Below are 13,704 nucleotides of genomic sequence, written 5' to 3'. Positions count from 1 at the left end.
GAGTGAATCTACACCCACTACACGAGAAAATTCCAGAACCTAAACAATTTGTTGAGGGGGGGGGAAATAAAACGTTTTTGCTCACGTTGCTATTAGTTCCTTTGCTGTTCATCTTCTATCCCTGTCCCTTGGTTCTTGACCCTTCTGCCAGTGGGAACTGTTTTGAGCCCGTTATGATTTTGAACACCACCAATCAAAATTCTCTGAGAAGAACAGGCCCATCTTCGCCAATCTATCTATGTAACTGAGTCCCTCATCCCAAGAGCTATTCTCCTAAATCTTTTCTACACCTTTCTAAAGGTTTCAAATTACTTATAAAGTGTGGTGCCCAGAACTGGGGACTCGACTACAGTTGACCAGTGTTGTGTGTTTTATAAATGTACACCATAATAGATTTGCTTTTATACTCTGTTCATCTGTTTATAAACCCTAGGATCATGTATGTCTTATTGACCACTTTGTCTATCTTCAATTATTAGCGCACATGTAGCAAAAGGTCTGTTAGTTCTTCCAACCATTTTAGAATTGCACCTTTATTTCATATTGGATTGGCTTATTCAGCTGTGCCCCCCAAGTTACGATTTCCGTGGCAGACAGAGTGGGCAAATTCCCTCCATTGCCTCTGACTTCTTCCTACCATATTACTTCACACTTGTCAACGTTAAATTTCATCTGCCAAATGTCTGCCTGTCTAATTCCCTTAGAGTTTATCACTATCCTCCTCACATTTGACAATACTTCCAACTTTTATGTGATCTGCAAATTTTGAAATTGTGACCTGTATACTCAAGTCTAGATCATATATCCAGAAAAGCAGTGGTACCAATCCTGGGGCATCCCACTGTACACCTTGGAAACCTGGCGTTAGTTATAGTTCACGGTATTTGAAGAGTTAATACATCATAAATTCCGAGTTCAAAATGCAAGACGGTTGGAACTGTCTTCTTGTGGACTCTACAACTTGACTACAGCCATACATCATTTCCTGACGTTAGTTATTCAGTGTCAACTCTGTTGTGTTTCTGTCAGTTTAATATGCCAGCAGCAGCTATCAGTGATGCCATCAACTTCTGTGGTTAGTGCTGCTGAAATATAATCTGTAATGGGTCAGCAAGAAATTCTTACACATATCTACGTATCTTTAGGATACGTGATTAAAGATTAAAAAAACAGAAACAAGAAATATTCAGTGATCAAATACCAAATCTTACTGGCTTTCTCTTGCAGGGTCCTCCTCACAAATGTGCCTTATTTTTCGTAGATAATAGTGGAATAGACATAATACTTGGAGTTTTCCCATTTGTCAGGGAGCTGCTGTCCAAAGGCACTGAGGTAAAGTACAGTAAATTGTTCCATCTGATTGAGAAATAGTGAGCATCAAAACGTGATTGTTCCATGGTTTTAACAAATTCTCACTCCATGATTCCCTTCCTTAGGTTGCCCCTAATGGCTTCAATGGTAGATTTTCTGCCTAGTTAGTTTCTGAGCCACATTAGTGTTCAATTTCTCAACTCTGCTGAACTAGTTATCAGAGTCAGGGTGGCAGTAATTGGCATAGCTGTTGGATTCTATGGCACTGGGATGATGAGGTGGCAGATTGGTTTTCCATAGTTAACTGATGGCAACTGCTTGGCAGTGTGCCAGATGAGGACAGGATGAGGCTCGAATCTCCAATTGTCAGAATTGAGTAGAATCACAGAAGGAGGCCATTTGGCCCTATCCCCATAACCCTATTCATTTAGTCTAGCGAGTCCCCCGACACTAGGGCAATTTAGCATGGCCATTCCACCTAATCTGCACATCTTCGGACTGTGGGAGGAGACCGAAGCATCCAGAGGAAACCCACGCAGACACAGGGAGAATGTGCAAACTCCACACAGATGTGACCCAAGCTGGGAATTGAACTGGGTCCCTGGTGCTGTGAGGCAGCACTGCTAACCACTATGCTACCATACCGAGCCTGATAATCAGGCTGTAAACCTGTTTATAGCAAAGACTCTAGAGAGCAGCCTACTTTCAGCAGCATCTTTGGGAAGGGTGAGGGTGATGGACTGGGAAACAAGAGAATCGGGAAGCAGGTAGCTTATTTTCTATTGGCCAGATTGGTCCTCATCCAGCCTTTCACTAGACCTAAGGTGGCTGTTTGGAAGTGGCCAGATTCTAGCCTTTTTATCTGTACTCAATGTTGCTAACTTTGTCATTGGCTTAACACAATGTCACCCTACTCCCACTGTCCCAGCACTTGCCTTCCAGACGGGTGAGAATTGGTTATAACCTGGATAAACATGCCACGGGGACAAAATTCCTCATCAATAAAATTGTTGAAAGTAGGAGTTCCCCTGCCACAAGTGCTTCATTCCTGTTAGACTATGGGTTCTGTATTCAGAGTGGATTCTCATTATTTATGTTCCATCTTTTAATGTAAACAAATTGTAAAGTGGAATATTTGCTCGAAATGTTCAATTTTCAGCAGATGAGGTCCCTTTGTGAGATGTACCTATAATCTAACAAGAACTCTAACAGTACTTGTTAACGCTCAGATTACTCTCCAGCCAAAATTGAAGGGCCAAACTTGATTTTATTTTGTCACGGGAAGCAAGAAGTCCGATTTGTATTTATTCCTCCTCATTTCCTAATTTGCCTAAATTCTTGATTCTTCTTTTTGACAAAAAGCCGAGGGAACTTTTGATCCCGTTTGTCAACAGTAAACAAATTTTACATGTGATGTGTTTGGACAGGGGTATATCTGAGCAGTTACTTTTTTGTACTGATGTAGTGTGAACAGTCATTTGAATGTGTGCTGTTTGTATGCTGCACTGACTTAAGGACATTGGACCACTGCAACTTCTAACTCGCAGAAATCTTGGTGTGCATGTTGACAATTTTTTCAGAGTTGCTTTATCCAGTGCTATGATCAGTTAGGAGGATGTATAGTGTAGTGTGCAGTTTTCTGTGTGAACGCCTTGATCACATGCTCTTGCAAAAGACCAGTTGCTCATGATGTATGGAGCAGGGGTTGACTGTGTGTGCATCTAATGGGGGAAACTGCTTATAATTGTGAGCAATAATTGTTTCTGCTGTTTCATATACTCCAGCTACCAAGTCTTTAAAAGCATGTTGTGCGTCTGTGAATGGATCCCCTCTAATGTTATGTACGTGCAGCCCCTTTCCATGTTGATCTGTGAGTGAGCAGATGCATCTTGGAGTGTAACACCCATAAACCAACTGTATCCCAAGATGCATAGACTTGGGGGATTAGAGAGGTAAATATGTGGGGTTACTGGGATAGGGCCTCAGTAAGATGCTCTGTTGGACCAGATGGGCAGAATGGTCTCCTGCGCTGTAGAGATTCTATGAACTGCGTTGTACATGTGCAAAGGGATTCTATGAACTGCATTCTACGTGTGCTTAGACTTTATAATATGTACTAAAAGCTGTTGTCCCTGACACACAACAACTGCCATGTAACATGACCTTAATCTTCCATAAGATTGCAAAGCTTTTGAGGCATCAAATCTGGGATTGAGGGTTATAGATAGGCCTGGTAGGTAGGGATATGATCAGCGCAACTAGTGGGCCGAAGGGCCTGTTTGTGCTGTAGTGTTCTATGTTCTATCAAATGGGTTTCTAACTTGGATGCACCCCCAGTCTGTTACACAATAAATGTCACGGTTTGTTACAGATTTAAAAAGGAGTCATTGACCTGAAACTTAATTTCTTAGATAAATTAAATGTTAACAAGCAGGTGCATTTACAACGTGGTGCATTTGAGAAGAGTGGTCCTAACTAGCTGGATAAGACTAAGAATTCAATTTTACGACCATTTTGTAGATTCCAGATTAACTGAACAACTCCACAAGAGATTCCTCTATATGTTAAACAATTGTGAGCTATCTAATATCACAAACCCTAACACAGATTGTGTCCGGCTGCGTGCTTGTCTATCCTCATCTGATGTTGTTTGTTGACTAGAGGATGCACTGCTCAGTTACTGGTCTATCAACAGTGTGACAGAAAAATGTTACAGGAAGTAAATGTGACACTTGCAGGAATTCTAGGCTGCAATCTAGGCTATCAATATGAATGCACATATATTTACAGAATAAATACTATTTAAAATTCTCTGGCTGTGTTTAAATTTAACCTGGTCCATAAATGTCATTGTCGTATGGTGTATAGCAGATCATCATCTTGCTCTGTGCCAGCTATAATGGAAATGCAGCATTTTGGAGGGAGTGAATCACTTCCAGAATGCATTTACTTTTGTGATATACTGACTATCTTCTGAGCTGGTGGTGCCAGTGCGAAGGCTGACCATGCTTGCAAGCAGTTGTGCTAAACTACTTTATCGTGACCATGTCACCTTCCTGTTTTCTGATTACCTCCTATTGTGTTTAACCTCCTCCAGGGGTTTCTCTTTCACTCTCCCCTTATCGCTTCCAAGTGTAGTCAAATGTACCATAAAAGGGAAATTGCTATTCAATGGCATTATACTTTGCTGCCCCGTCATCACTATAAATAGTTTGATGTGATGAAGGAAGTTCCCGAGTTGTGCTTTGCTTATTTGGCTTTTAAGAAACATGTTTAAACAGTACTTCAGTGGATCTGTTTGCAGTTTTATATTATTGAGCTTGCCTGACATGTTTGTCTTCAAACACAGGTCATTTTAGCCAGTAACTCAGGACCAGCATTAAATGATGTTACCTGCAGTGAGTTGGCAATTGTTACAGAGAGGATCGCAGCAATGGATTCAATCATCAGGTAAGCAACTTGAAAGAGTTCATAGAATCATAGAATCATGACAGTGCAGAAGAAGGCCATTTGACCCGAGTCTGCACCAACCACAATCCCAGCCCCTTTCCCCATAACTCCACGGATATACTTTGCTAGTCCCCCTGACACTACATGGCAATTTAACATGGCCAATCAACCTAACCCGCACATCTTTGGACTATGGGAGGAAACCGGAGTACAGGGAGGAAACCCACGCAGACATGGGGAGAATGTGCAAACTCCACACAGATAGTGACCTAAGCCAGGAATCGAACCTGGATCCTTGCCACTGTGAGGCATCAGTGCAAATCACTGTGTCACTGTTAGTTGCATCAAATACTGTTGCCTTTGGTTTAGTAAGAAGTCTCACAACACCAGGCTAAAGTCCAACAGGTTTATTTGGAATCAGAAGCTTTCGGAGCACTGCTCGTGATTCCAAGTAAATCTGTTGGACTTTAACTTGGTGTTGTGAGACTTCTTATTGTGCCCAGCCCAGTCCAATGCTGGCAGCTCCACATCATGCCTCTGGTTTAGACAGAAGACTGACTTGTGGCCGAAGGAGTGCTGATAAAATGAGCACTTTGCCTTTCAGTTTACTTTATAGCACTTGGGTGAATTTGCAGTGCTATTAAGAAAGAGTGGGACTAATTTAGATATTTCTTTCAAAGAGCTGGTGGGCCAAGTGGTCTCTTTGTGTGTTACATGATTCTGTAAATCCTGAAATGGAGAGCAGCTGGTAAGCACCATCTGTTAGTTGCAGGGTCTAAAGTGCAGTCAGTCCAGTAACTTGGTTGTTGGACCCGAGGCTGAAAAGTGAGGCCAAGACCAGTGGCAAGTATGACACCCTCCACTGTTGAGTTGCCTCCTGTTGCTCACTTTGTCTGGGCTTACACCTGAAGAAGGCCAGCTCCTTTTGGAATTGTGTTTCAGCGTGAGTACGCTTTTAGTGGAGGAAGGGGAGCAGAACTGAATGAAAGATTTACTGTCCTGTCATAGTGCTGAGATTTAAACTCGAAGGCTGCAATACCTGTCACGTTTCACCAGCATGAGATTGGCAGAAACCCCGGGGCAATAGCTAAATTGTCCCCTTACACTGTTGAGCTTTTTGCTGAAGTTAAGCCAGGAGGTTCATGTGGAAATTCAAAGCCTGTGCCTTTAGAATCTATTTTTGTCGCTGTTGTTGGATCATCCTTGGCCCTTTTGCAGTTTGCTGTTGTAACTGTTTGAGCTGGTAACAGTGTTTAACTCTGCTTCCATTCCTTCTTACAGGACAGCATTACAAGAAGATAAATTATTGTTGGTTCAGAGTGGCTCCAGTTCACCTTGTCTGGATCTGAGGTAAAATATATTGATTTACTTTTGTCCATCTTTTTAAAATAACCCCTATTTAATTAATGTTATTCCCAAGCCCTTTAAACCTACTCCCCAGCTATGATTTTAGTCACTCCTTCCCTTTCTCCCACTGCTGTTCAGTACCTGGTTATTTTTGTCTCTAAACTGCTTTGTGGGCATTTTATTTTAATGGTGCTATGAAAGAACAAACCGATGAACCTTGTTCCATTTGACTCTCGCTCCAATACACCGTTCTTTGGTGCCATCTGCTCTCATTACTTGCCATTGTAAGCCTCTCTTTTTCCCTCACTAACCTTGAAACTTTTGTCCTCCTTTCCTTCCCACTCCCCCTTCTCACTCACTCATTCTCTTCTTCTCTATCTCTCTCCACGTTTTGTGTTTCATACACGCAAGGGACTAAATAGACTGGGTCTGTACTCGTTGGAGTTTAGAAGGATGAGGGGGGAATCTTAGAGACGTATAAGATAATGAAAGGGATGGATTGGGTAGAGGTAGAGAGATTTTTCCTGCTTAGAAAGGATAGCAGGACTAGAGGGCACAGCCTCAAGATGGGGGGGGCAGTTTAAATTGGAGTTGAGGAGGAACTTCTTCACTCAAAGGATGGCGAATCTCTGGAATTCTCTGCCCGTTGAAGTGGTGGAGGCTACCTTGCTAAATGTATTTAAGGGGTGGGTAGATAGGTTTTTGACAGACAAGGGAATTAAGGGTTATGGGGGGAAAGTGGAACTGATCCAGTTCAGATCAGCCATGATCTTATTGAATGGCGGAGCAGGCTCGAAGGACTAGATGGCCTACTCCTGCTCCTATTTCTTATGTTCTTAAGTAAATGCCTAATTACAAACTGAACACTAGCCTTCTTATTTTTCCTTCTGAATAATCCTGAACTGCCTTCCCAATTGTAGGATCGAAACTGCAGCCTTAGCTGAGGTCAGCTGTCTGGCAAGAATTCAGGAACGTTCTGGTCTGTATGGCTAAGTTGCCTGTAGCAACTGAACCATTGGGGAGTTGTTACCCTTTTTTAAAATGTTCTGCTACTCTGTTGCTCACACGGGCTGAGTAAATTGCTGTCAATTCTGCCAATAATTGCTGGGAGGGGAGGTGGTGAGAGAGGGGACTATTGTTGTTTGCATTCTCTTGCATCTTTTTTTGAAGTCCTTTCCCAAGGGAAAGAAAATCTTGCACACAGTCAGCTGCTCTCTATATCAGCATGAGGGAAGCTGCCCGTACATTCAGTTGTGAATGTGTACCCATATCTGACCACTTCATCATCTATGATTTAAAAGAACTATAAAAATATTATTGCCAAAACAGTTAGCTTGCATTTGTCATCTTCATTGTTGAACCAAAAAAAACTGAATTGCAAAATTTTTCATTTTGCTTTGGACTTCGATTAAACGATTTAATGTTGAGTAGAATGCTGGAGGGCGCAAGTCTGTCTCTGGTGTTAATCATGAAGGTAATCGGACCAAAATTCATTGCTTTGAAATGCAATTTCTTTCTGCGCCATTGTTCTAAAAGCTGAGAATGGTAAGATTTGTATCCCAGACATTAGAGTGCGCACAGATTATTCTAAGGGCTTACAAGAAAGCACTTACATTTACGTACCACCTTAACATTGTTAAGATGTTGTACAGTGCTTCATTTGTTATTGCAAGGTGTCGTATCATCACTGTCATTTTCTGATTATCCCTGCAATTTGTCAAATTATGCACAGCAATGTCTCTCAATCGATGAGACAAATGGCTAATTAACCTGTTTTTGGTGATGGTGGGGACAGGGTGAAGAATGTTGATCTGGGCACAGAGAGAACTCCTGGCACATTTTCAAATCCTGAAACGGGATTTTTTTATGTCAGACTAAACTGTCCAGGGTCTTGGTTTAACTCCCCATCTGAAAGATGGCAGCTCTCAGCAGTCCTGCTCTGGCAAAGGATCATCCAGACTTGAAACATTGGCTCTATTCTCTCTCCACAGGTGCTGTCCAACCTGCTGAGTTTTTCCAGCATTTTCTGTTTGTGCTCTCAGAACTTCACTGATGTGTTCAAGTCCAGGAGTGGGACTTGAACCCACAACCTTCTAAGTTAGTTGACAGTGTTACCAAGTGAGCCATGCTGACAGCGAACAACTGACACGTTTGTACCACATATTCAAGTCCAGTTGACGCAACACATACAAATGTGGAGAAGAGGCAGATAAAGGCAACAAGACCTCCCCCCCTACCTCAGTGTAAAGAGGCACAGGTTGTGAAAGATAGAGAGTCTTAAGTTCTCTGTTTTAGAAAGGGATTGGAGACCTGACTGAAGTAATTGAGAGTCATAGTACCAGAGGATGCAGATTTTAACTGGTGAAAAATCACCGCTTAAAGAGAAATCCAGAAGGATTTTCTCAGTAGGTTGGAATAATATGTGAGATGGGATGATGGAAGGAATTCAGAATGTAGCTGATGCTGTGGTGGATGTAGGCAGTACTATCAGTGGAGGAGACTGGAGTGTGAAGTCACCTTATTTAATGGATGAGCCTGGTAGCGATTCCCTCCAGTTCTGTTGCAAGTTGAAATGGGAACATCTGGGTAATGGAGGATCAACCTTCATCAGGCTCAACAGCTCCTTGTTCAATCTATGACTCTTCTGCAACTGATAGCAATAGGTTAAACCAAACGATAGCCCTGAACACTCCCACTCCCAACAACCATCCCCTCCCAAACAAAGGGTCAGTCTTGGAGTAAAGGCAAATGACCATCTTTAATGTCTCTTTCTCTCTCAGTCGACTGGACAAAGGATTGGCGACGGTAGTCTGGGAGAGGAAGACTGACCTGGTGATCATCGAAGGCATGGGTCGAGCCATTCACACAAACTATTACGCTGCATTACGTTGCGAAAGCCTCAAGCTTGCAGTTATCAAGAATGCCTGGTTGGCAGAGCGACTTGGTGGAAGAATCTTCAGCGTGGTTTTTAAATACGAGACTCCGCCAAAGTGAAAGTGAAGACTGCCCAACTAAGGAAGGACTTGGCATTGCACTGGCACTAAGATGTCCCCTGTGGAATGTAATTGTATTTTTTTTCTGTGACTATATAATTGCAGTTTGAAAAAAACGTCAATATGGATCAGTAAAGCTTTTGTGTCAGAAGCAATAATATATATTATATATGTACAGCAACCATATCCTTGTTTTAAACAAATGTTTATTGTATAGACACAGTATTTGTGGAAATGAACATTGTTTTGCTTTTGGTCACTCGACAATCAGGTGAAATATTATCCCTTTCACAAGCTGTTCCCTTGAAGAAATCCAGTTTAAAGGATAATGTGGTCTGCAGATGGCAGTGTTGCCATTAGGGTACCAATAAAGTGTAATGATGCATGGGGGATATTTTCGCACTGTACCCACTTGGAACTTCGAATAACAGTCAGCAGCACGATTGCCAAATTGCTTCAAACCCTGAATCATGTTTGGAAAGAATAATTGAAGCTATAGCAACAGTGGGTATCAAGTTACTGGGTCAAGATTTGCCCCAATATAGCAGTAGGGGTATAGTAGTGATGGGTATTGTTCTGTTACTGTAGCACTTTGGGTGCATTATTGGTGGGTACAGGTCTGTCGTTATATAACATTACAACCAGTACTGTTGAAGTGTAGTCACTGTTCCTCATGTAGGAAAATACATCAGTCAATTTGCATGCAGTAAACCTTCACAAACAGCAATGAGATAATGAATTTATTTTAATGCTGTTGAGGGTTTAATGTTGATCATGACACTGAGGAAAGCTCCCCTGTGCTTTTTGGAAGTAGCATGTGGGAGAAACATGGGGCTTGGATCTGATGTCTCTCTCTCTCACCTGAAAGGCAGCACCTCTCATGGTACAGAACTCCCTCAGTGCTAGATTTTGTCAGTGTCAGCCTAGATTTTGTGCTCAACTCTTTGGGGTTGGACTTGAACCGGGAACTATGCTGACACTGGCACCAGAAACATACCCTCAACATAGTCCGTAAAGTCTATTTATGATCTGAAACTGCTAACTTAAATCTGTAAGCACGGATTCAAAAAGTTTTCAAACCAAAACCTGCTTTCAACTGCGGTGTGTGAGAGCTGAAACCAACACCTTTTTGCAGGATTGATCATCTTCTTGGCGATTTCAGTGTTGCATGTGTTTCTCTTGCTTTGGGGTGTAAGCAAATTGTGAGTCCGAAAGGCTGGTCAGGTTACAAGTATTACATTTATTTGCTATCTCTCCTTGCTTTGGGGTGTGAGCAATGTGTGCGAGTCTAAAAGGCTGGTTAGGTTACAAGTATTACTTTTATTTGCTATCCCTCCTCTTGCTTTGAGGTATAAGCAATGTGCTGGTCTAAAAGGCTGGTCAGGTTACAAGTATTACATTTATTTGCTGCCCCTTCTTGTATTTCAATGTAAGCACTACTGTGTACATGAATTTGCAGTTTTGGGTACCTCATAATACCAGGAATATAAAATCGATGGGAAAAAATGCAGTGTAAATTCAGTAGAGTGTTCCCAGGACTGGAGTTTACAAGTGTAAAATTACTTGAGATAGTTTGTGGGTAGGTGAGACCCACAGAAACTCAGTGTGGAGGGACCAAGAGCTTGGGGAAAGGGGGACAGGAGTTGTGAAGGTTCAAAGGAGTCCTGGTTGAGACTGTGATGATGAAGATTATGGTCTGGTAGATATGCATAATTTATTTTAATTGGTAGGTGATGCAATGCATGAAGGTCAAATTTAAAATAATCTCAAAAGTGCCCACCAATGTTTACTGTCTAGGCTTGCATACAAACTGTGGCCATATAGGACCAATCCTGAGGATGGGTTATTCCTTGTTTATCTACATGCTTGTATGAGCTTGTGTGATCAGGAAAGATGGGGAGCTTTTAAAAAAATGTTAAAGGGTGCAACATGCTACTTTTCTGAACTGCCACGACCAAACGTTTCTAGTTGTACCTCTATCAATACCCTGTTGAAGACTTGAGATCCCTAAGTACTGATCATCAGCTGATAATGTTAGTAATCACAACTGACTTGAGAGGAACTATTTAAAGACCTTGATTTGCACTGTAATCCTATTTTTGGTGTATCTGTTTCTGAGGATACTCAACCTACTTTACTCCTGCCTCTGTAACCTGGAAGAAGACATTCTGTGTAGTATTTCTCCTGCAAGCTCACTGTAACTGATATTGTTCGTGGCAAGTCATTACTTGTCTCACCCTGGCAGAATGTTTCTGTCTTTGTGACTGAAGTATCATGGAATTACCCAAGCCAATTCTTTGAAAGATCGATCCAATTAGTCCATCTCCCTGCATTTTTCCTGTAGCCCAGCAGTCATTTCAAGTGTTTGCCCAATTCCCCTTGAAAATTACTAATCAATCTGCTTCCATCACACACAAGCACTGCCAGTGAGAGTGGACTTCAGGAGGAGAGGTTGAAAGGAAGCGAAATTGATGATTTTAACTCTACTGCAAATGTGGGTTCTTCTGCAGAGTGTTAATAATCGTGCAAGCTTGCACTACATCCTGACAGTATTGCTTAAATGGTCAGAGGAGTGATGAAGGTTTTAGCATTGATTCTCATGCTGTTGCTGTTATTAAAATCTTTCCAGAAAGTTCACTGTTGCTGTCTTTACAGTGCCACATGCACCAGCAACACTTCAACAGGTGACCTTTCCACATGCATGTGCCTAGACAAAGTTTCTCACCACATTGTTTGACCGCATCATAGATGAGCATGGTCCTCTTCTTGCCCAACATTTGTGCATTCAGACACTTGTCAGGCCGCAACCATGAGCTGGTTTTCCCACTCGTAGTTCTAGGGGAGCTTTGACCAGTTGTTCAGCTTGTATTAGCCCTCTGCTGAAATCAGCTCACTCAACATCAGTCAAACCTAGGCTCTTCCCGATATCTGTGGCAATGTGATGCAACTGACCCAATCAAATCATGAAGGGGGCTTTCTTTTAAGTGGAAAAACTATCTTAATCGTGCCTTTTTAATTTAAGACAGTTGCATGATATTCTTATTGGCTAAATATAGTGAAGCTTTGGCCAAAAAGGAGCTGTTATTGTAATTTTCCTGTCAATCAGACCTGGAGGCCACACTGCTGTTAAGTAATTGGGATTGATTTTATGCACACAATTTGTTTTGTGATTATTCTTCACTTAGCTGGGGAAACAATCTTGCCGCAATTTCCATCATGAGTTTGGAGACTCTGTGAATTTGAACCACAGGTTCTGACCCGCACCAACTTGCTGGTTGACACAATGGTGCTAATATTCACTCTGTTTCTTTCTTTAAGCCCCAACTAACAATCCCTGTAAATGTTCTTTATTGTGCATGATTTGTTTATTTCAGTGTGTGGAACCTTTAAATGTTTTTGCGTGGCCACTGTTGTGCATGTGTGGTGCCTTAAAGGGGAATATTTGTGAACAGCCTATGTGTTACTTTCACACCCACAGTTTAGAGAGGACATTGACCCCAATTAATTATTACTTTGGTCTCTTCCTTGTTGAGCCAGGTAGCTGTCTTCGGGAAGTGGTCTGACTTCCTCAGAGTGGTTTGCGAAATAGTAAATGCTGCATCGGCAGCACCCCTTCAAATTGAACCGTGACTGTAGGACAGGTTGAAGCTGACAAAAGGTAACAGAATGAAGATCAAGAAGTTCTCCACACTATAAAAATGGCTAGCAGGTAGGGTAACGGGGGCACTATCATTTAAGAAGCTGTTGGATGCTGAGAGTTGGGGGTAAAGGTATTAATTGTTATTAATTATGAATTAAGATGGGTCGAAAGATCCTTCTCATTGTATTGGAGCCTAAATAGAGGAATCCTTCTTTGTCTTTAGAATCCTTCTTTGTCTTTAGAATCCTTCTTTGTCTTTAGAATCCTTCTTTGTCTTTAGAATCCTTCTTTGTCTTTAGAATCCTTCTTTTGTCTTCAACTAAATTTATGCAAGGACATGCCAAAGTGCTTTAAAAGAAATATACTAAACAGCTGCCAATTTTCGCACTGTGGTCCCACAGACAACCGCTGAATAACTGGCTGGTGCTGTTTGAGGAAGGAATGTTGAATTGGACACCAGGAAAATTCCCTTCTCTTAGAATATGTACTTGAGCAGGAAGTCATGGCCTTGGATTAATGCCCTGTACTGAAAGACTGAATCTCTAGCAATGCAACAGTCCCACAGCATTTTACTGTCCAGGTCATTAAGGGGATTTGAACCCATGACCTTCTGAATTTCAGATGTGAATGCTACCCACTTGAACAAAGTGGGCATTCGTAATGAACGGCTGTAATGCTCCATTAAATACCTTGATTGTAACCAGCCATGAATTTAATTTATAATAGATTAGTTAGTTAAAAGTCCCAGCCTGGCCATATAGATGTAATATAATTTTCACTTTCTGGCTGAGAGATATAGATCTATTATACACCATTTAATTTTAACACTTCTTCATAATTATAATCAGTATTCTGTGGATTGATAGGCTATGCGCTGGAGCAAACTGTATTGAGCTATGCCACTCAGTTAATCCTCTTAAGGAACTGCTGAAATAGCACGACCTTTACTGTACCCTTTTCTGA

The 13,704-nt window shown here is 41.7% G+C and overlaps 1 protein-coding gene across 4 annotated transcripts in view; it reads left to right on the top strand.

Annotated features, from left to right (window-relative positions):
• pank4 (pantothenate kinase 4 (inactive)) overlaps window positions 1-13,656 on the top strand; it is a 71,559-nt gene extending 57,903 nt beyond the window's left edge. For 3 of the 4 annotated variants that reach the window (XM_080215426.1, XM_080215427.1, XM_080215430.1), the window contains 4 exons: window positions 1,228-1,332; window positions 4,661-4,761; window positions 6,043-6,111; window positions 8,889-13,656. In XM_080215426.1, the coding sequence (XP_080071552.1) occupies window positions 1,228-1,332; window positions 4,661-4,761; window positions 6,043-6,111; window positions 8,889-9,102 (489 nt within the window). In that variant the 3' untranslated portion in view covers window positions 9,103-13,656. The remainder of the gene's footprint in view (window positions 1-1,227; window positions 1,333-4,660; window positions 4,762-6,042; window positions 6,112-8,888) is intronic. The other variant, XM_080215428.1, reaches the window with a different exon arrangement.
• The last annotated feature ends 48 nt before the right edge of the window (window positions 13,657-13,704 follow it).

This window comes from Carcharhinus amblyrhynchos, chromosome 30, assembly GCF_965287045.1.
Source record: "Carcharhinus amblyrhynchos chromosome 30, sCarAmb.v2.hapA, whole genome shotgun sequence".
Taxonomy (NCBI): domain Eukaryota; kingdom Metazoa; phylum Chordata; class Chondrichthyes; order Carcharhiniformes; family Carcharhinidae; genus Carcharhinus; species Carcharhinus amblyrhynchos.
This window is presented reverse-complemented; position numbering and strand designations above follow the sequence as displayed.